This window comes from Stegodyphus dumicola, chromosome 7, assembly GCF_044657685.1.
Source record: "Stegodyphus dumicola isolate Sdum_Otavi_A_Nest chromosome 7, ASM4465768v1".
In the NCBI taxonomy this organism is placed as follows: domain Eukaryota; kingdom Metazoa; phylum Arthropoda; class Arachnida; order Araneae; family Eresidae; genus Stegodyphus; species Stegodyphus dumicola.
Window position 1 is genome coordinate 32,566,481 of NC_140774.1, and position 23,934 is coordinate 32,590,414.

General features: G+C 31.3%; 1 protein-coding gene across 2 annotated transcripts in view; it reads right to left on the reverse strand.

The window, feature by feature from the left end:
- Positions 1 to 23,934, reverse strand: part of LOC118186841 (uncharacterized) — an 83,521-nt gene that overhangs the window by 2,432 nt on the left and 57,155 nt on the right. For both annotated transcript variants that reach the window (XM_035357002.2, XM_035357001.2), the window contains exons 6-8: positions 22,503 to 22,661; positions 10,047 to 10,193; positions 3,640 to 3,764 (exon numbers count right to left, since the gene is read on the reverse strand). In XM_035357002.2, coding sequence (XP_035212893.1) covers positions 3,640 to 3,764; positions 10,047 to 10,193; positions 22,503 to 22,661 — 431 coding nt within the window. The remainder of the gene's footprint in view (positions 1 to 3,639; positions 3,765 to 10,046; positions 10,194 to 22,502; positions 22,662 to 23,934) is intronic.

Here is a 23,934-nt window from a genome sequence, read left to right on the forward strand (position 1 = left end):
CTGAATGTAATAAATGTAAGAAATTTGAAATTTTACAGTAATGTCAAAAAAGTTAAATGCAAGAAGAAATTTTCATTTATGTACACTTTTCTGATAAACTGCTTTGAAATATGTAATATTATCATCTAATGCTAAACAAATTTATATAATGGGAAAAACATTCTAGATTATTGCTATTTCAAACATATTATGCTTATCAAATGATACACTCATTTTTAGTCATACACTTCCATCTATCATACATCACCTAGCTTAAGATCTATAAATAGTTGAAACTCTTCAGCCGAAAGAAACAATCTAGATTCCTTAAAAAATTTTATATAATAATGAGAATCTACATAATATTAAGAAACTGCACTAGCTTGTCTAGAACTAGACCTGTGTACAGTACAGTGAGACACAAGATGAGTATTTTAAAACTTCTATTTTCAATTTTGATATTAACACAAAACATTTCTTCCTACTGATGCCTGTTCAAGGTGACAAGATCAGAACCATTTTTGCAATTTTCCACACTTATGTCTAATGAAAAGTTGAGAAAATTAAGGAAAGATATGCAAGCATGTTAAGAGAAAGACTTCTACAATTGGACACAGGAAATAACTTTGCTTTCATGGTTTTCCCAAAAATTCTTCAAAAAATGAGAAAGCCATAAAAAAATTTCCTTTAAAGCACATTCATTATGGGTTAATACCATGAAGCCATTTTGTTACATTCTTCTAAAATCTTTTGGATTCTTATGTTGAAAAATCTTGCTCTCAAAGCTTCCAAAGTGTGAGGTGTAAAAATTATATCAAAAAACACTGTAAGAGCAAACAGGCATATTTTTAATAAGAAATTTAAAAAAAAAAAGAAGAATCTTTAAAAGAAAATGAATACACATTTGAATATTCAGAAACACTGACAAGGAGAAAAACTTGTAAAAAAATAAAAAAAAAGACAATGAATTTATTTTAAAATAATAGTAGACTTTTTGCTTTTGCCAAGATGAGCTTTGGAAACTGTGTTTTATAGCATCTGTTATATTATTTATTTTTCAGAAAAAAAAGTCGTCAAAATGGAAATTAATGTCACCTAAAAAATTTGCTATCTCTGTCTCAAAACTTTTTACAGAAATTGATCTTGAAATCAGTAAAATGTTGATAAGTTACCAAACTGAACACCACATAATAAAAGCAAATTATATCTAAAAGAGGGAAAGTTGTTTTTGATGTAATATATTATGAACTCTTCATGTTCAAAAAGGAAATAGTTTGGAGTTGATGTTTCAATCGAGGCACAGCCTCCCGCCCCAAAACTTGACTATCACACCATTTATATTAAGAAAGAGGAAAGAATTCAAATGATAACCCGTCAGATACATAATTGTCAATGAATCGCCAAGAAATGGTTCTCCAAAATATTATTTCACTCTCAAATGGATGTCGGACAGAAATGTCAGATGGGTAAAATTAAGGAACTTTTTTTGATGTTGGCCAAAATTAAGGACTCTTAACCCCTTCGCGCCGACTGTCACGTATACATGCCAGCAACGAACACACTTACCTACCGGCCGACACGCAGGATTGTTCCGTTCTCTACCGACTGTCACGTATTTGTGCCAGTACTTTGGAACGTTTTTCAAACTATAATTTCTGCCACAAGATGGCACTGTATGTCCATACGGTTTCAGATACATGTACATTAGACCTTCAACTCAAAATGAGAGAAGCATGACTCACATACACGTGTTTTTGATTATATAAACAAACGGGGAAATAAATGTTTCCGAATGGCGTGATTTATGACGTCTCTTTAAATTGCACTTTATTCGCACGTGGTAGTTGTTTACTGTAAGTAGAGAAGTTTTATTTGCTCTAAAGCGTTGGGTATTTAGGTTTGCAGTTCAGTTTTCAGAAAATAATTAGATCTTGTTAGACGTGAAATCTTTGTTTTTACCGTTGCAATGTCGAAGCGTCGAAAATGTTTAACAGAGCGTGAAATAGCAGAAATGATGCAAAATATTTCAGATATTGATTCTGAAAGATTAACTGAAAGACATTTTCCAAAACTTTGTTCAGAAGAGACTGATAAGAAAATGAGACAACGATGCTTCGTTTGTTCACATTCCCAGAAAAATCCTCCAAAACGGCAAATGAGTTATTACGAGTGCAAGGAATGTAACGTAGGACTGTGTGTAGATCCCTGTTTTCAAATTTTTCATACAAAAAGAGAATTTTAAGTAATATATTTACTTTTCAGATGTATAATGTTAAAATTCATAAAATGGTGAATAATTAAAATAAAATGTGTAAAATATGCATTTAAACAAGAAATAAGGTAATTAAAGTATATATATAAAAATATCTATAAAGCATAAGCCGTTGAAATACTCTATAAAGCATTATTAAACAATGCATCGATACTTCGGAAATTTCATGGATTTATTAGGCTTAGTAGCAAAAAAGCCCCCGGCCCTGGAGAGACACTCGCGTAAGACACTGCCGGCCTCAGCGATAAGCGCGCGTTTTCGCTACCCGGCTCGAAGGGGTTAAGGACCAAAAATCATTTAACAGGGGAAGAGAGAACCTAAGGACTTCCAAGTACTTTTAAGTAACCACACAAGGCTTCTTAAATACAGAAAATTTTGTAAGTCTGATATACGAGTTATCGTAGCCCCCCCCCAAGAAAAACCCTCACCTCATACATACACACAGATTGTAAAAATATTAAAAATGTGTTGTGAGTAGTAATTCATGCTTATTCACTGAGAACTCACTGCTGAATTTTTGGACCAAAAATATTATCTCCTTTACATATGTACATAAGTTAGCAGGAAATAACAGAACTGCTCTTATCATCGTGATCATTAATGATGCCGACACAAATAGTTTTGGGCCCAACTCTTACAAAAGACACAGATGTTTGAAATTATAATGTCTTTGTAGTATGGAGGTACTTTAAAATATTCTCAAGCCAAAAGCCTCCTTGAAAGGCTTGTGATAAGAGAAGAGTAGGAGACGCTTGGATCTATCTTGTTGAGCACTTTTCATCAAAACTTTGATAACTTGGTTTATTTCTTTAAGGCAAAGCATCTCAGGCTATCTATCTAAGGGCCTTTGTGAAATCTGAGAAAAAGGCTTGTATTGTATGTATTAAACATGGAAAAAATCAAAAATGATGTGTAGGCAGCCTATTTGCCTGGAATTAAACACAGGTTTGAACTACCAATGTTTAAAAACTTTTCTGCTCAGCCAATAGTGGGCCTCAAAACTGGGATGGAGCTTGGCAAAGTTCTTCAGTCACCTAGAAAGTGGCGTAATGATAAGTGCTTTCTTCCTCTTACCATGACTGATTCATACTGCCAGATCACAATTACATACAATAACTTCAACACAGTTGGAACTGAATCACAATCACTTAAATTATGACTTCTGAAATTTTGGTTGGTTTCTTGCTTGACTTTTGTATCCTGCATGCTAAAAAATGGAGCTCTCAACATAATCATTGCTTTGTTTCCAAGGTACAGGAACATTAAAAAAAAATTACAGCAGTTTTATGAAAACAATAGTAAAAAGACAAACAATTATTATTGCACCACTAGACATAAAATTATACATAAGGAATTTCATTTAATTATTGATGAAAATTTGGTCTTACAGTGATTTGCCCGTTATTTAAAAGTTCTTCATTAGGTGGATACTCCATTGCATCATAGTTTTCCCTTTGAAATATCAAATCATCATACCATATAACAACATATTCATCACCATCCAGATCAGACCCTAGATAAAGCACAACAAATTACTTAAAATATACATATATATATATATATATATTCTACAGTATTCTTTCAAAGTACTTTATTGACAGAAAATATTTTAGTAGTTTTAAAACTTTCTTTTTAAATTTATTTTTTCTCTGTTTCATAAACAAATTTAATCTTTGAGACATATTAGTTTTAATAATAATCTGGCAATATCTTAAAAAATATTGCAGACATTCTCATGATCATTTAAAGGTATTCTATCCCACATTACTCACAAGCAATTAGCAGTAGAAGGCTGAATTTTTTTTTATATGGGACTTCTATAACATCTGGTTGTGCACAATCCTTTTTCTGTAGCAATCGGCCACACTAAATGCATATATATTTATATACACCTTACCCACCTCTGTGCAGTTTTCCTAAACTTCTAACCTTTTTTCGAGAGCTGGGGTGTTGTTAGAGTCATCTAATGTGTAAGAGTAACATATCAGTCTTTTGAAGCCCTAGGACAAGTTTACAAATTTCATTTTTTCCAAGAAATGTTTTATTGAGGGAAAGAATGTTTCTACATTATGGCATATTTTCTTTTAGTATTTTTCTTAGAACTATTGCAGACATTGTTATTGATTTTTTTTTCCTAATGGTATATTCATCAAGTTTTCATATTCAGTGAGAAATAAAGCCAAACTATAAAGGGTTTTCAAATAACAAAAGAAATGTTGGATATTCTTGAAAAAATAAGATCATTCATCAGATTTTTCACATTAATTTAATGAATCAGATTTCTCAAATGTATGATAGAGATAATGTATTTAAAAGCTGTCTCTCAAAATATTTAGCTGATAAAATCAGCTTTGAATAGATGGTGTGTTATATGCAGCAAAAATAATAAAGAAATGAGATCCTGAGTCATATTTATAACCTGTAAGGATTATCTATGTCTCAGAGACAAGTATGAAAATTATAAGTAATTTTTATTGCTCATTTGTTCATTTATACACACAGGGTTCGTGCACATTTCTGCACACGGAATTTAAAGTACTTTTAAGGACCATTCATGAAAAAATTAAGGACCTATAAGAAAATGGGAAATAAATAAATTCAATTAAAAATATTATCTATGCTGAACTTCACTTTTGTAATACCATACTAAAAATAAAATAGATCCATAAGTAGGATGTATTAGTATTAAATATAATTATTAGTAAGTTTGAGAATAAAATAAAGTTTATGAAATCTATCATTAAATATTTTACTCATACTAACTGGACATATTTAAAAGAAGATAAGTGACATTTTATTTAGCTTTTTACTAACAGTTAGCTTTGATTTTTTTTAATGTCTCATTTTGTCACATACTTACACACTCTACGAGTTTAGTAAATAGTAAGTAGATTTTATGTCAAGTGGCATAGGTTAAAGTGAGAAGTAAAATCACAATCAGCATGATTCAAAACAAAAGACTGGCTGTTGTCGCCACTCCTGGTTGCCTAGGAGAGACCTGATGATCAGAACAAACCTTAAGGCCTGATTTAAGCACGGTTCGCAATTTTGAAAGTTAGCCGAGGTCTGTCTGACGCAGTTAGTGTCATAGCTTCTTGTAGAGTTCCAGGGATTGTAACTCAGTTAATATAGTTTAAGGTCCTAATAATCCACTAAAGCACCAGAGGTGACAAGTTGTAATTATTATTATGACATTGTGACATATATGTAATTATTATGACATTATTTTAAGTCTCACTAGATGCAAAGAATAGGTTTTACATGAATTTTTACATTTTTGTGTTTTATCTTGTGGCCACGATAAGGGTTAATGAAAGGCAATAACTCGCTTTAAAATTCAGAGATAATCTTTAAAGGTAACCAGTTAGTTATACGTAATTAAATTGGGTATTAGATAACCTTAGTCATTATGGATTTACATGGCCACTATTAAATTTTATTTATTTTTTAACAATATTTGTTAAAAAAGCCTTATTAAATCACAATCTAATAAAATTTCACAGTTTTAAAATACATATAATTTATGGCATTGATTCTTAAATGATATTAGGATAATTACACATTAAAAGCTACAAAATATTCATATTTTGTAGCAACAACACTCAACAAGATATTTATGCATCTTTTTAAGTTGAAGTCTTCCCAGACATTTTGGCTAATTTATATCAATTTCCTTCTCTTTAAGCATCTTTTCTAACAGTTAGAACTCTGTCTCAATACGCAAGACAATGTTCTCACTAGTTTCTACATTTTGTATCTCCTAACCTGTCAACCTCTCCAAAATGTACCTATGAGGATTTACTTGATCTGGTAAAAGTTAAATAGTCCAAAACCCTCTGGACTATGCTAAAAAAATCAATTACACCTCATGGTGATGTAATTAAACAAGAAGAATCAAATGCAAACTAAAAATATGGACTAGTCATCAATGACTATACAATTTAATTTCATTTTAAGCTGATTCAGTAACCCTACTGTTGTAACAAATTCAAATGTCGGCAGCGGTAATGTAAAGACGAATAATTGCAAATTATCAGGGCGGGCAGGAACTAATGCAGGGAGCAAGTGGAGGTCAGAAACACATTCTTGTCTTACACTCCAAGAAACCTCAGTTTAAAAACTGTTTAAGTGATTTACATTCTGGTGAGAAAATGGGAAATTAAATACTAAATGCATTTAGAATGTACAGAGAAATCTGCTAATTTTATAGTAAGAGGAACATTCAGAAGAAATATGAAATATATATGGTAAGATCTGGTTACAGAGCTTTTGAATTTATTCACACATCGAGCAACAAAATCTAGAAATGTCAAAACTTTTAGAATTTAGAACAGGCATTGGAAGCAAAATTTACAAAGGCACCAAGCAGCACAATTTAGTGTGTATGATGTATTAAGACATATTAGATGAATCGTTTAAATTGTCATATTTCAATTTCTTTATTAATAAAAAAATTATTTTCTATAATTGCCTGTCCATATAAGATTAGAAGCATTTTTGATATTTTATGCTTGTGTCTAGTGATAAATAAAGAAAATAAAGGGAAGATAAAAATGTTAAGAAAAAGATTCTAGTATCAGAACTAAAACATCCAACTATTATATTTTTATTGCTCTTCCAGATGTTCTCCAAAAAGTAAGAAATTATGTATTAATACCAAGGAGACATTTTTCATTTTGCCACATTTTTCTGGAATCTTCCAGAAATTGGGTCAATAAATCTTGCCTTCAAATCTTTCTAAACTTTCCAATGTCTAAAATCCTAAAGAAAAATTACCCCTGCCAATTCGGTAACAGCAAAAAGCCAGAAATATTTTTTAAAAAATCGGATAAAAAATGTGTAAAATTAAGTTTATTGAGAAAACTGACGCATATTCTGAGACAATTACATGAGGAAACTCTTACCAGGATAAAGTTAAAAAGAAATTTTTAATTAATTACATAGCTATTTTGCTTTTGCTAAGAACCGTTTCGTAAATTGTGCTTTATAGCATTATACCTCGCTTATTTTTCAGATTCAAAATATTGTATAAAAAGTGGCCAAAATGGAACTTTATAATATGAGAGCAAAAAATAAAACTGCTTTATTTTAATGTTATTTCTTAAATGTAATTACAATATATTACCCAGTATTTTAATGAAACTTATCAATGTTACAATGTTTTAAAAAATTCGTCGAAGAATTCCCAGACCTCGGAATTAAAAATTTTCTATAGAAACTTATCTTAAAATCGCCAATGTTGATAAGTCGCCAAATTTACAGCAATTTAATAAAAGAATTCACATCCCCAAAAGCGAAAAGCTGTTTAAGAGCTCTTCACTAGAAAAAATGAAATAATTTCGAATGCTTTATGTTTCATACTTGCTCAGAAACTCTATCCCACCCTTTATATTAAAAATGGGAACAAATTATAACCCATGAACGCATTCACCCATTCAAAAGATAATGATATTTGTCAGAGAATTGCCAAAAATATTCCTCCAAAATGCTAATTCACACTCAAAATGGCAGTCGTAAAAACAGTCAGAAATTTCAGATGATTAAAAATTAAGGACCTTCTGACGATTTTGGCCGAAATTAAGGACCAAAAATCGATTTCAAAAAACTTGAGGACTTTTAAGGACTCTTAAGGACCTTACGAACCCTGTACACATTATATTTCTATATGCGTTCACACTCTTAAATTCAAAAATACGGCATTCCTTTAGTAAAATCTTTTGAAAAATATTTTTGTTTAATTACGAAAAATTTAGCAATAAAAAGAATTGAATAATTTTGCTAGTTTATAACAAATTGCAACAACCATAGTAAACTAAGTATTACATATTGAACCACTTTAATTGCTCTAAACTGATTCTAATAATTTTTTAAATGCTTGAAACTATTTACGAGGGCATAAATGTTCTTTAATTGCTTTTAACCTAAATGTTTATGAAATGCATTAACTCAAATTTATATTTTTTTCTTGTTTTTTCCTTTTAATATGCTTACTTCTTTTTATTCTAGCTTTCAAGTGAAAGCAAAGTTAATGTAATCTATACAAATAATTTCAACTGATGAAAAATAATTTTATTTCTAAATTGCTTATATTCCAAAACTGCTGTTTCAATCTTACTAAAATTTTAGGTTTCTTTGTACTCTAAAATGTCAACTAGCAACCAAGAAGATAATATAGTTAAACTCTTGTAGTTTGAACTGGTTTCTAATCCCAGTGAAAAGGGTAGCTCCATAAGCATTTCATGTTTTTTGTAAGTGTAATGAGAATATGAGCCAATTTTCCTTAAAAAGTTCTCCACAAGAACATCACTTTGCATCTATAATATGGTATATGTATTAGCACACAAAGTAAGTAATGTTTATTCCAACATTATGTTTTTGTAGTACATTAGCCAAGATGTCAGGATCATAAACATACATGGAATTCAGCTGGGTAACATTCTCTGATGCCCTAAATATATTCTTCAGTAGAAACCTAATGATTATACCATGAAGCTGACACCAGTATCTCTTTCTTCACACAGAAACTGGTAATAAACAGCACCCCCCCCCACAAAAAAATCTCAACACTTCCTTATTATGATCTAACATCTTTATAAGGTTTTTAAACATTTAAAAATTCTAAAAATATACAGCATCATAAAAATTTTACAAATACTTCATCATTTGGCATTGCATAAGATCTTTATTTTTTAAAATACTTTCACTATTTCTTGTTTATACCATTTTGCATAGAGGAGAAATGCAGTGGTAATATAAAAATTAAAAAAAATATTTCACTTCTGAAATAATAATAGCACCTAATATCATTAAATGATAAAACTAAATTTTTGCTAATGAATAAAATTCATAATACTCATCAATTAAATTAAAAATCAGTATGAAAATATGCAATTTTTGTTTCTGCATTTCATTCTTGAACACAAAATTATATAAAAAGGAAAGTGAGAATAAATTAAAAAAAATAAGGATGTTATACTGCATGCTTATAGGCGAGTCAGATCAACAGACTCATTGTTTCTCATGTCGAATGGAAGATAAAAAAATTTAACTCTGTACTTATAATTTTCTGTGTTGTCACATTATAAGCATATTTTATTCTGACTGTTCTATTTATTTTTCAGTACATAATCTAGTTACATGATTCTTAAAAATAAATATATATAAATAAAATGACACATATTTTCTATAGAACAAAATTCTCTAATAGCTGCATATATTTAATTTGAAGATGAAATTATTACTAGAATTTCATGAGAAAACTGCAGTACTCTTATCCGCAAGGTCAAAATGATTAGAACACTTTCCAGATTCTAACGTGCGGATCTTTAGAACTGAAATCACAGGCAAGAAGCAACCCAGTCATTTTGTGAGTCCTGGTGAAAAGGGTAAAGATAAAAATTTTATTTCAGCTGAAACTAAGACTAGCATATACCAAATGTAGTGCTCATGACAAAGAATGTATTAACATTGCATGTCAACACTACCTATTTTGCAAGTACAGAAATAAAGGGATTTTTATTCACTTAAAAATCAATTTCCTAACCAATATCCAAACAACTATTATTTATTCTAAAAAATATTTGATACTCATAGAATTTCATTAAATTCATTTCTGTGCTTTATAAATACAAATTTTAAGGATTTACAATTTCTCTCCAAATGCTACAGAACAAGGAAAAGAATTTCCATAGCAATAACAAAGAATTTCTGGTTGTATCAGCTCTTGACAAAAGAACAAAATCATGTCTAGAGGGTAAATTATTTTGATTTGAAAAAGTGAAAAATTTTAGCATACCAGCCATTTCATCTGGGTGTGGCCTTTTACCCTTAGCTGGGAAAACGATGCAATCTTTAATATGATGCAGACCAGGAACATCTACTGCTTTTAGTTTCCTTACATCTCCTGGATGCATGCAAGGATTTTTTGTTACAACTACAGTCCCTGAAATATTGCAAAATATAAAATATTTATATGAACTTTGATACATGCATTCAATTTATACACATATAAATGCAAATACTGAGTTGATACAAAAGTTCATCTGGTTTTTTGGCACTAAGATAGCACTGCACCACAAAAGAAAACTGTCCTCTACTTCATAAATTTAAAATTTGATTGAAAATGACTAAAAGAATTTAATCAGTTCCTGAGGGGGGAAAAAAGGTACTTGTGTATTATCGCAACCACCTTGGCAGAAACCAAATTAACTCTGGCAACCATCTGCATAATAGTTCTTTATATAATCTTATTCATTGTAAGTTGCAATCCAAAAATTCATGGTTTTCTTCTGTAAAAAACCACTCAAATGTGCCAAGGTGGTTGTATTAATACAAAAGTACTAAAAGAACTATGTTATTTGGTTATATTTTCCACAATTCCACATCACATATCATACATTAAAGACCCACCAGTGGCTGAGAGGTAAAGCTGCTTAATACTAGTAGTTCAGTTAGAGGTTAGAATCCCACAAACGGGCTGGCTGATTGAGCACTAGATGTATGCAAGCCATTTCCCCTTTAAAAGTCTTCACAAAGGCATGCCTCCCATTATGAGATAGACCTCGAGGCTTTGCTATAATCACATAAATAAAACCAAACTATAGGAAGTTTAAAAAAATCAAAAACAATTTTAATCTTAGCAGTGCAGCAAGTTTTGGATGATTAGCTGCGGCTGAGGGAACAAAACATCCTCTTTAATTGAATGTGATTGGCGCAGAGAGCAAAGAAAAATTCTTGAAATCAATCAGCTACCAATATCATATCAACATGAAATGGTTAGCAAGAGCAATATACGGGTACCATGTTGGTTAACAGAAAAGAAATTCATAGATCAAATTTCTGTCTGTGATTCTCTACTGTAGAAAAATGAAATTTATTTATTTTTAAAGTGGATGGTTAAAGGTGATGAACAATTAATTTACTGTACATAATAAGGTTAAGGATAAGAGATCATTGTGTATGTCATTGCTCTTTCAACTGCTGCAAAAGCCAGTTTAACATGCAAACTTTTGTTGTATATTTAATGGCCCTGGAAGGAACTATTTTTATAAACTACTATTTAAAACTTCACCATTAATTAAGACAATAAAGTTTACAACAATGTGAACAAACTAAAGAAACTGGCCAGAAGCACCTTAAATTAGCCAACAGAAAAGGCATTGATTCTACCAAAACAATACTAAACCACTGTCTTGATGGATTATGACTTCGGCAACCCAACTTACAACTTGACTGGGATGTTTCCCCACCCCCCATCATGCTCTTCTGGCTGCATCCTCTAACTGAGATTTGTTTAGATCATTATAAAACAGAACGATGGTTTCAATATATGTTTTCCTTTCCATGCCTTAAAGGTTTTGCTGGAGATATGCAGATCTGTAAGGCTTCTAATTTTGTTTGTGAACTTGATGATGGCCAACTTTCTTCTGTAAGGGGCAACACTCAACTTACCCAGGACATTATCGTGCTCATGAACAAAACTACTGCATCCCCAAGGACCTGAACACTACAGTGGATACCAGCGCATGTTGACATTTACGGAGATAACCAGGCTGATGGCCTTGCCAAAGATGACCAAAATAGTTCTCAACTTTCCAACAGCTTAACCATTACCAATGCTGATGCAAGCAGCAGCCGAAGACTTACTTCCCAATCAATCAAGAAGAATTCTATTCCTGCACTAAATTGTAACCGCGTCATTTCCACTACCATAGCCAGACTGAGGACAAAACACTACTTGAAAGGAATGAAGATATCCTCTGATGGTCAATGAAATTATAAAAGCTGTCCTCACTGTATTGATATCGATTTTTCTCCAAACCATCTCTTTGACTGTCCTGCTATTTTGGCTAAGCTCTTCAGTATTGATATAGCTCCCTCGCACCAACTCCTCTATTCTTCTAAAATTATTGATGTTGCTGCAGCTGTTCTTTTACTTTGGACCCTATTTGACTCCTCTGCACTGACGCCTTGGTCAAAACAACATTTCAAAACAGATTAAAGACTAACAACTTTTACTATCTTAAAAACATTTTTAAATCACATGATCAATTCATTAGCCAGAATCCTCAGGTCTATGGGTGCAGGATTATACAGCAAGTAGAGGTATGAAAAAAGATCATCAAACAGAATGGGACATGCTATATCGATTAAATGTAATTTTTAGTATTTTCACAATTTCTATCAAAAAAAAAAAAAAAAAAATGTAATGAACATTTGTATCAACCAAATAACATACATCCACTTCTTCATCCACACATAAATAAAACTTTTTCTGTCAAAATATGCTCTTTTTCATAATAAAGGGCAAACTGAACAAATAAATGCGTAAGAAATTTCTGCCACCCTCAATGTCACTTGCCATGGCATCTTATATTTGTATGGCTTCAATCCTTATATAAAACTTCTTCCCCAATTGCATTTTGGAAGACAAGAGAAAATAGCTGCATGCCAACAGATCTGTCAGATGGGTAGATATAGAATGGTACAAACTTGTTTTCTCTTCTTTTCCTAAATTCGTGTATTTTGATAATTTTGTGAAGAGAAGTGAAAAACATCGTGTAGTAAGTACCAGCTTCCAGCTCTTGAAATTCTGGATTAATTATTATAGTTCTTGGCTATAAATATTCCAGTACTCTAACAAATACAGCCTATGAAAGTTTTAACCTTCTGAAATGAATCACGAAAAACAATTTTTACTGCCTCATTTGACCTTAAAAATTGTCACAATGCATGATTCATCATTTCCATGATGACTATCTACAAACATTTGATTTCTAGACCAGTGGTCACCAACCGGTGGTAAACGAAAACTTTTTGATAGTCCGCAGAAAAATTGGGACATTATTTATATTTTTATGAAGATTCAGTTTAAAAAATGAGGAGTAACAAAACCTATTAAGGAATATGGATTATACTTTTTTTTAAATTTTAGCTTTAACTCTTAGCGAAATTTATTCTGAATTTAGCGACTTTTTAGCTACTTTTGCAGCTGTATCTAGACACATTTGAAAGTTAGAGATGGCATCCATGGATATGCTGCTGTTATCAATAAATAGCGCTAACTGGAATTCTCTTTCCTTTTGAATTACAAACATATGCTATTGTAGTCGTCAATAACACAATTTTTCTCCATGTCAACAGGCAACTTGATGGATTTTTATAAGAACCATCTGCATTCTTATTTATAATTGCGTCACTGGAAGTTCCAAGACTAAAGAGAAGGGCTAGCTCATAGAGCGTTTCCCCCTGAAACAAGCAGTGAGGAGTGATGACGTAGCAATGATGCCACTGAGCGCGGAGATGCAATTGACAACATAAAAGTTAGCGTTTTAAATTTGAAGAACCAGCACTTAAAATGAGCTGTGTCTGAAAGATGGCTTTAATTTGGAAGAGACAATGCTACTGCAGTATGCATTTTGCACTGAACATTAGAAAATTTAATAGTACTTACTCAATTTTAAAATAATAGATAAAATGCGCTACTCTTAGCATAAAGTTCCTTTTTTTATTTGCAGGGATTTTTTTTTTTTAAATGTCTGTTTGTTTCTAATCATTTCTTTATCTGCATGTTAACTAAGACAACTGTACTACTGCTTCTAAGATAACTATAATAACGGCTATTTAAAATTAATCAAAAAACAACTTAAATTGGCATAGTTTTAAACATGTATGGTTATATATGGCAAAATTTCTGCTAATCTAAGTTTGAGTTTCAGCCTAATTGTAAATTTTACATTGGCATATTTTTCTCCCGATTCAATATAATAACATATATTTTTTTTAAATAATTTTGTAACTTAGGCTTACATCAATATTTCATTTAAATAAATACATGTAAGATTGTTATCTTAATTTACACAAAACAACTTTACTCACAGTACCTAAAATAATTATTTAATTTTTCAAAAGTGGGGGTTAAAGGAGCAGGTCTTCTTATGCCATTTACTTTAATACTATACTTTATATATATTTTATCTAGAATGCTAAGCTAGCACAAAATCGAATCAATAATAACAGAGGATACAATAAAAATAACTGTAACAATAACTTAACAGAATTAGTTCTCATTTGAAATATGCTTTACGCTATTAACTTCTAAAATGCCATCTAGAAATACTTCAAATCAAAACATATTATATATGCTTACTTGTACAGTCGCAATGCAACTAGAAGTTGTTGAAACATTATTTATTGGCTGCCACATTCGAAGCAATCCATTTTTTCGCCTTTTGGGTTGCTTTTCTTTGGGGAAAAACATATGCATTTCTATTTAAGAAATTTATTCTAATAAAAGTTCTCACTCTGCAAAATAAACGAATTGCTTTTCTGTTAACTTGAGGATAATGTTTCTCCAGTTTATTAATTAAAGAGCCAATTACATGCTTCCCTTTATAGTAAGTTGTACCATGAACTGCACAAAATATGTTTTCGAACTCGTAAACTGTATTCATCCATGAATGAGAAGGTGTAGTCAAACCTCCTAAGGACAATAATTTAATCCATTCTGAATTAAATATTGGTTCATCAGCACTAATTTTAGATATTGTTCCCAATGATGGGTCTTTGTCTCGCACACGATAGGCAATATAACGTGCAACATATGTTAATGCTTCTTTTTCAGCTGTCAAAAATTGTCTGTCGGAATTCAATTCTAATTCCCAAGCCATAGGAGAAAATTCCTCTATGAAATCCAAATCCAAATCATCAATAGTATTTAATGGAAAAGCATCTTCCTCCTCAGTTTTCAAAGCCCTTTTTCAAGTATTTCGGATGTTAAATATGAATCAATATTTCTGCTTTTTTTAGTCATGCATACTTTTGAAGATAAATCTGGCAGCTTATTAGCGAGTATTAATTGCTTTAAGCGGCGTATAACTTCACTAGGTGATGGATGGTCATTAAACCTACCAAGCCCTCGAATCTGACTAAAGAGACTTTCAAGTGCATCCTGAGTTAATCTAGAGGTTAAAATATATTTAGCATCATACGATGATTTCAAATCCTGGTGTAGGCCAAAAAAAGAATTTATTGAAATTATTATTCCTTTTTGGAAAGGCAGTAAGTTGGCTTTTCCCTGAACTCTTAATCCACTAATGACTTTCTTCATTAATTCCAAAACTTGAATTTGTTTTTCATGATGTTCATTTAATCCAAATGCTGCTTTAAGTATTTTATCTGAAGGAGGGTATGTTTTGGTACTATTCATAATATCAAAAAAATTGTCGATTAACTCAAAGAAGTCTGATGCTTTTTTATTTCCTGTGAGGTGGAGTATACCTTTTGCTGTAGTTCTTGAAAATAATGTTTTCGCTGGAGCGACTTTTTGTCTCTCGCTTCCCTTGACCATTAAATAATTTGGTTTTAGTTTGTGACACAATTTAATTTCTCCTGAATCTTTATTTAAAACCTCTTTAATAATATCAACATTTAAAACAGTTCCATCTTCTAAAACAAATTCTTTATCTAAAAAGTGGTTTCTCAGTAATTTGAGGCAGTGAGCTAAATCTGCAAAAACCCACATTTTTTTTGTTTGGAATACTGGATTTGGAAACTGAGAACTATTAATCGAAATCTGTAACTCTTTCCACAAAGTAATAGATCCTCCTAAATCAGACACTATTGCTTACACTACTCCAGACGATTGAATATGTCTTATGAGTGAAAAGAGAAGTTCTTTCTTCATTGGAGTGTTAAAATAAAAAAATATTGGTTGTTTCCACTGCGAAATGAGACCTCTGATTAAAACAAACTGCACTTTTTGAAAAGGACCGAGAATTCGGTCCAGTTTAGAGTCATAGCAGAGTTTAGAATCTATGTGCATTTCGTCGAAACTGAGAACGCATATTTTTTCTACAGAATTCAAATATCGGCATCTTTCCTTCATTACAGCAAGAACATCACTCTGAATTCCTGGACTACATGAAAATTTAGCGCACCATCTCTTTAATGTGCTAGTGCTAGGTAAAGGAATTCCCCTTTTTTCTTTCCAAAAATCGTAGCTTTTTGATGTAATAATGTAATAAATACATGTAAGATTGTTATCTTAATTTACACAAAACAACTTTACTCACAGTACCTAAAATAATTATTTAATTTTTCAAAAGTGGGGGTTAAAGGAGCAGGTCTTCTTATGCCATTTACTTTAATACTATACTTTATATATATTTTATCTAGAATGCTAAGCTAGCACAAAATCGAATCAATAATAACAGAGGATACAATAAAAATAACTGTAACAATAACAGAGCTCTTATGACAATGCAACATGAAATATCTTCACTAGTCCATCTGATTTTTTCCTTCTTTTCTAACAATGCGTTAATCTGCGTCTTTGTAAAAATATGCTTTAGACGTTTTTCCAAATTCCCCGATCTGTTCTGTTTTTTCCTAAATTTCGCTGTTTGGGATTTTAATTTCTGAATTTCCGATACAAATTTCTTTCTAGATGCCGTCCACCTTCTTTGTCGCTGAGCAAACATTCTAAAATTTTTCTTTTCTCAATTTTTCAATATTTTATTACAATTTTCTAAGGATATTATTTTGTTCTTCAAATTATCAATACATTCTTGTTTATCTTTACACTTAGGGCACTCAGGGATATTGTCACATAGGGCATTGTCACTTGTGAGTTTTATTTCAAAATCATTCACATTTGATTTATTATTGTCAGCTTCAATTTCGTTCTCGGCCACAAAATAAATTTTTTTTGGGCTTAATTCGTGTAGTCTTTCAAAAGCAATCTGCATTAGTTTTCTTTTCAAATGTCTCCGATTTCTTGGTGTTATTTCGTTTACTGCACACGATAAATTTATTTTCGGCACAGCATTGCATTTCAACAGTTTCTTTTGCTGCAATCCAAGCAAGCGATTTCTCACGTCATCTTCATAATCACTGCACAGAAAATGTTTGCTGCAAATTCTTGCGTTTTTAACATTAATAGAATCCTGTCTTCGACATTTATGTATTCATTTTTTCGTCAAAAGCAAATTGTCCTTGGGGAAAGCATGAAATACAATATCTCTTCCTTTCGTATTTCTATAAGTGTTACGGCACGTTGCTACAGCACAAGAAACCATATTACATAAAGGATACTTTAAATATAGAATTTAAAAGGAAAACTGACTAAAACTATATATATATACACACAAATTATTTTAAATATTTGCATTATTAGAAAACAAATATGTATGATTAAATTTAATTTGAGATATGTGATCTCCAGAAAAATCGTCTCGCAACTGAATGAAACTACAGTTTTAAAGGCGCGAAATCAGAGCAGGTGCAACAGAGACACGTCAGATTACTTCCGGTTCCCCCCCTCCATGAGGCTGGCGTCCGCGAGAAGTCGAACAAAAGAATGGCCTAGCCCTTCTGTTTACCCCTGGGAAGTTCTGTTTTTGTTCTGCCTAACTCTTGATCAATGGTGCCATTGCTGGGTAAGAGACGATTATTATGTTTACAATAATTAAAAATTGGCGGCATAACACTTTCAGTTTATTGATATTGCTTTGCTTTTACCAGTTTGTTCTTACTTTTTGTGACGTTCCTTTTCAGTGATATGGAAATGTGAAGTTCTCAGCACAAGAAGATAAGATTTTTGTATTTTTCATATAAGTTTTCAGTGTGAACGGAATACATGTATCAGTGAGATGTTAATAGTGTTTTAATTGTTACTCAAAATCAGGGGCGTAGTCTGAATTTCCATAAAGGCACATGCTGCAAATGTTTTGAAAATTATATTAACAAATGAAAATTAGAATTACATGTATTGGAAAGTTGAATATTGTTTCTGCGTATTAATATGTTGTTTTTAAGGTCTGATTTAAGGGTTTGTTTTTACTTCCCTGTATGAAGTAAAAAGGAAGTATTGTAATCCCGAAAAGTTTCAGGCAGCATATTTCAACGAAAATATCCACTTTGGCCGCTTTTGAATGCAATTTAACGATGTTTTTGCGTGATATCTGTACGTAAGGGCAGAATAAAAGACTCTTTTCCTCCAAAAAAACTAAAAAACTGCTTTAAAATGAATTCTGAAGAGAATTCTTCGTGGCGTCTGTACGAACGTATGTACATACGTACGTATCTCGCATAACTCAAAAACAAGTAGCCTCAGAATGTTGAAATTTTGTATATAAGACTGCTATAACATGCAGATGAGCACATCGTATTTTGGTTTCAACCGGCCGCGCCAAACGTATATAAATATATTTATAAATATATCCACTCTGTTACCCGGCTCAGTGATCTCAGTTTCTTTACTCTTATATGTTTGTAAATTGTACATTTTTTGCTTTAAAAATGATTGAATTATGTTGTTTTTATCTTCCAGTTAAGGGTTTTATGCCTTTAGTAAATCTGTATGCAATATTTTTAGAATTATCAACAATTTTAAAGTTGTTTAAGTGCCGCTAAGCCTAATTTGATGGCGGCCATTGCTCTTGTTTACATTTGAAACAGCCGAGTAGCGGATTTGTTCCCAATCTAGAGAAACTTAGCTTAGCAGCAACAAAGATAACGCCTTCATTTATTATTTAAATCATGCTTAATCCTTTCTGGAATTTTTTCGAGAAAATAAGCGTTTAAGATTTACTTCGTAATTTTTAATACAGATATTTTGAGTTTTTATGGATTTATGCCTTGTCGCGAAGTGAAAACTGATTTAATTGAATGAAAAATACTCAATCGTCTGTGAAAAACTGTTTCTTTTTTGTTTTGTTTGCTTAATTTCTTTTATACATATTTCTAGCTTTATTATAGTATTTGAATAGAACATGTGGCAACGATTAGATAATTCTTTAAATGATATACATTTTGTGCATTCTGAGTTATAATATGAACAAAATATAATACTGTTAAGTAAACCTAGCGCCAGACTGTCGCTATGGTAAACAAAGTGAATTTTAAAGAATGCATTTATTCTATTGTGGTTTATGCGCTGTCGGCGAAGTAGGTTTAATTCAATCTAATAAGTTTAAATGAAATGCAAGAAAAAATTCCGTACAAGGAAGTCATGTGGTGTACACATCAGATTTTTTGAATTCATATTAGTGGTCCGCCAAATATAAAATTATATACTTAGTCATCCGTGAAGTTCTAAGGGTTGAGGTGTGGTGTATTTAATTATGGCAAAGCATACTAGGTCTATCTGCCTAGGGGAGGGATGCCTTTGTGGAGGACTTTCTAAGGGGAACTGGCTCGTATACACGTTACACATCGGGTAAACCACGGAAACACCCATGCAGCCAGCCCATTTGTGGGATTTGAATCTCGGATCGAACTACCAGTGTTCAGCGACTCGGCCGCTGGTGGGCTCTAAGGGTTGACAACTGCTGCTTTAGACCATGCTTGAAATATATTTCTGTTAGCAAAATTCCAAAATCAGTTTTAGAATTTCAATTTTTAAATAAAGATATATATATACCAAAATTTGACAAATCACATTACCAAATTCTAATTTTATGTCTCATGATCAATGGTAACCATCAGAGTCGTGCCTACATATTTTTTCACCTCAGGCAAAGCGGTAAATGAACCATCAGAGTCGTGCCTACATATTTTTTCACCTCAGGCAAAGCGGTAAATGTGTGCCCCTGTATACAATGCATTATTTACCTACTTGTGTGGGAGAGGATAAATAAATAATACTAAATGATGTTTGAAAACATAACATTACACAAACACGCGTAATATATATATACATATAGAACAAATTAACTATATTTATATATTTTTATGCTCATTAAAAGTAACTATTGTATGTGAAAATACAATAACTTTTACGGTAATATTTAATTACAACTTTGTATATTCTACAAAGTGAAACATATATAATGATTAACAATTCTGAAATGGAAGACATTAAAAATATGTTTTTTGAAAATGGGAAATAATATTTAGTATAAATAAAACATCTGCTCAAAAATTTATGGCATACACTTTTCAAGCATATTTATAATTTAATTTTTCTTGCTTTTAAAGAAGCAAACTCATCAACAATTTTTTCAAAATCTATTTGATTACTTAACTCATGTTCTTTAGAGAGAATGGCCAGGTTTGAAATTTTTCTTGGCTTAGTGAAGATCTCGTATAGTTCTTTGTTATTTTAAGTTTGCTAGCGTTTCTTTCGCCACTAGCTACAGTAACTGGCAACCTTAAGAAAATTCTTAATGCTACTCTAAAATTCGGATAGGACTGAATTATAATCACAAATTATTTTTAAAAGTTCTAAGCTTAAGTCACAAGAAAGTGAATTAAAATGTATTGTTGAATGAAATTTACATAACGTTAAAATTGAAAAAATATAAAACAAAAGTATGTAGCTGCTTTTGTGTTTCTGCGCAACATGAGTGTGAATACAAGCCAAAAACTTTGATTCATGCACCTCCTTTATTGGAAAATTTTATAAAAAAAAAGGGGGGGAAGAAAGGGAAAAAAAGTACAGTTATTAATAATATGGCGAACATTATTAATCACCCTTGTTTATTCTTCGAATGCTATACCAGCAGGCGTTTATGAAACTGCAAAACAGAGCAGTTATGCGGCCCTCTGTGTTCAGTATAGTGGAATTTGGCAAGTTTGTTATTAGTAAAGAGCTGAAGTCAAACTAATGAAATATTATACAGTCAAAAGCTGTTAATCCGGAATGATCTATAATCCGGACCTCAAAGCTACAAACTTTCTGCGCATGCGTAACGCATGCGCATGCGTAACGCATATGCATTTATGCATGCGCGTTTAATGTAGAATGGACGGTATAAGCTAAGCTAAAATTATCTATTTCAGTTAATGTTGCAGATTGCGTTGTTCCTTAATCTTTGAATTGGATCTGGCTTATTATTTTTTGCAGACTGTTAGAGCTATTTTATAAAAGTAAGCTTGAACTTTCGATTATGTCAAAAAGAATTTGATTCTGGAGCTGCCAAAGGATCTACAAAGCGAAAGCATGTTTCGATGTCCATCAAACAAAAAGTGGAATTGCAGCAAAAAATGGATAAAGGCATATCCTCATGTTGCGGCACGCAATGAACTGGAAGTTGATCTGTCAGCACTATCCTTATCTTCAGGGCAGATGTTTTTATTTTATTTGGCTTATAATTCCTTACTAGATGTAGTATTTCATCTCGATGTACTCCCTCTTTGATATGATTTAAAACAAATTCCTCGTCATTATAAATATCACGAATACACATCAAATAGTTTTCTGGTTGCAATTTTCTAATTTCGACTACGTGTAATGTATGCTTTACGCATGCGCACGTTGAAAGAAATGTTTAATAAAGTAAACAAATAAATATTAAGCCTTTTTTTTTTTTTGTAAATTTTGATACCTTTTAGATCATAATTGTTCTTTATTTCATAAATTACAGTTTCATATTTTTAATTTTATAATTTCTGCATGCCATCTTACCAGATTTAAAGTGATGATCTATAATAAAAAAAAAAAAAAAAAAAAAAAAAAAAAAAAAACCATAATCCGGAATCGTCGAAGTCCCGACGAGTCCAGATTAAAGACTTTTGACTGTATACACTACTGTGAAAGCTCATGTCTTTTGAGAATAAATTAATGATATTAATATTTCTTTTTCTAGCTGGATTGTTTATAACACAAAAGTCTTTTAATATTCATTAATTCCGAAAATAAAAGTTAAAAGTCATACGTTTTAAAAATAAATTTCTGAATTTTTGATCGAATAGCTAACTTGGTGCCTCTTCTATTTGTTCACTTGAGACAAGTGCCTTGCCCTCGTCCTGGCCCCAGTAACCATCATGCATCACTTTTTATATGATACATGATTGCTAATTACAGAAAACTAGATATGTTATTATGATAAGCAACATAATTTGCTACAAAAGGATATTGTTTACAATAAAGTGGCAAGAATAAGAAACTTATATTTTGAAATGTTTTGAATTTAACACCTGATAATTGTATTTGTGCTGCACAAGCAATATCTTTAATGTATTAAAAATTATTATGTGTACAATTTCTTGCATATTTACTCCATGAAAGATTATTACAATTAATTTACCATGTTACAAGCCTGAGGGAAGAGATCTTGCATTTATTGGCATAAATTCATTTGTCTTTCAGTTCTTACAAGTCACCCTGAGATTTTAAAAATTAATCACAAATATCATGCAATATTAATTTTAGATTACGATAAGTAGCTTACAGCAAAAAAACACTATTTTTTGTTGTTTTATGTTGTTATTAATAATTTCAGAAATAAGCAGGAAAAAAAAGATGTACCTTCTAATATTATAGTATCGGAAGCAACGTTTCCCACTTCTTTAGAATATTGTACGAAAACCTCACCATATTCAAGAGTTCCTGTTTCATCTATCACTCCCAACATATTCCGTCCACTTTCAGGTGGAATAGCAATTCTTGCTTTTGATCGAAGTTGATCTGAAAAGGAAAAAAAATAATAATCAAGAAACTTTTAAAAAATTGCAATCTTAAGAAAAAGTTCACCATTACAAATTTCAAAAGTATTTTTAAAAAACTGCTATCTGATCTTTATGCCCAGATATTTTTTAACATCTAAAGCAGTTTTAAATTAAATAGTTAATGTTTAAGTACTTTAAGAATTAATCACAAAAATTCAAGAAACAGAAAATAAAATCACATCTAAATTAAACTGGTCAAAATAGCAGTGGAGAGTGTGCCAAAGAGTAGGGGGGGGAACATTGTGATATGTCATTATTCCATCCTCAATTAAACAATGGAGAGATTTTTGCACTCAGTCAGTCAAGAAGAGATTTAGTTACTCAAACACATTCGTACACATTTCTGCACATGGAAATTAAGGACTTTTAAGGACCATTAATGAAAAAAATTAAGGACCTATGAGCAAATGGCAACTGAATAAATTCAATTAAAAATATTATCTATGCCTGAAATTCACTTTTGTAATACCATCCTAAAAATAAAATAGATCCGCAAATAGTATGCATTATTACTAAACATGAATTAACATAATTATTAATAAGTTAGATAACAAAATAAACTTTATGCAATTTATCAAGTAGCATTAAATATTTTACACTTATACAGTCAAAAGTCGTTAATTCGGACACCCATAATCCGGAATGATCTATAATCCGGACCTCAAAGCTACAAACTTTCTGCGCAAGACCTTTAGGGCGGCGAATATGCTTGTGCGAGTGCGCAAAATACGTTTACGAGTGCGCGTTTAATGTATAACGGATGGTATCAGCTAAGCTAAAATTATCTAATTATCTATTTCTGTTAATATTGCAGATTACGTTGTTCCTTACTTAATCTTTGAACTGGATCCTGCTTATTATTTTTTGCAGACTGTTAGAGCAATTTTATAAAAGTAAGCTTGAACTTTTGATTATGTAAAATAGAATTTGATATATATTTATTAATATGTAAAGGATCTACAAAGCGAAAGTATATTTCGAAGTTCATTAAACAAAAAGTGGAATTGCAAAAAATGGATAAAGGCATATCCTTTGTTTATCTAAACTTTAACATTTGTTTATCTAAACTTTGTTTATCTTTAACACCCAGGGCGCAATGAATTGGACGTTGATCTGTCAGCACTATCCTTATCTCCAGGGCAGATGTTTTTTATTTTATTTGGCTTATAATTCCTTACTAAATGTAGTATTTCATCTCGATGCACTCCGTCTTTGATATGATTTAAATCAAA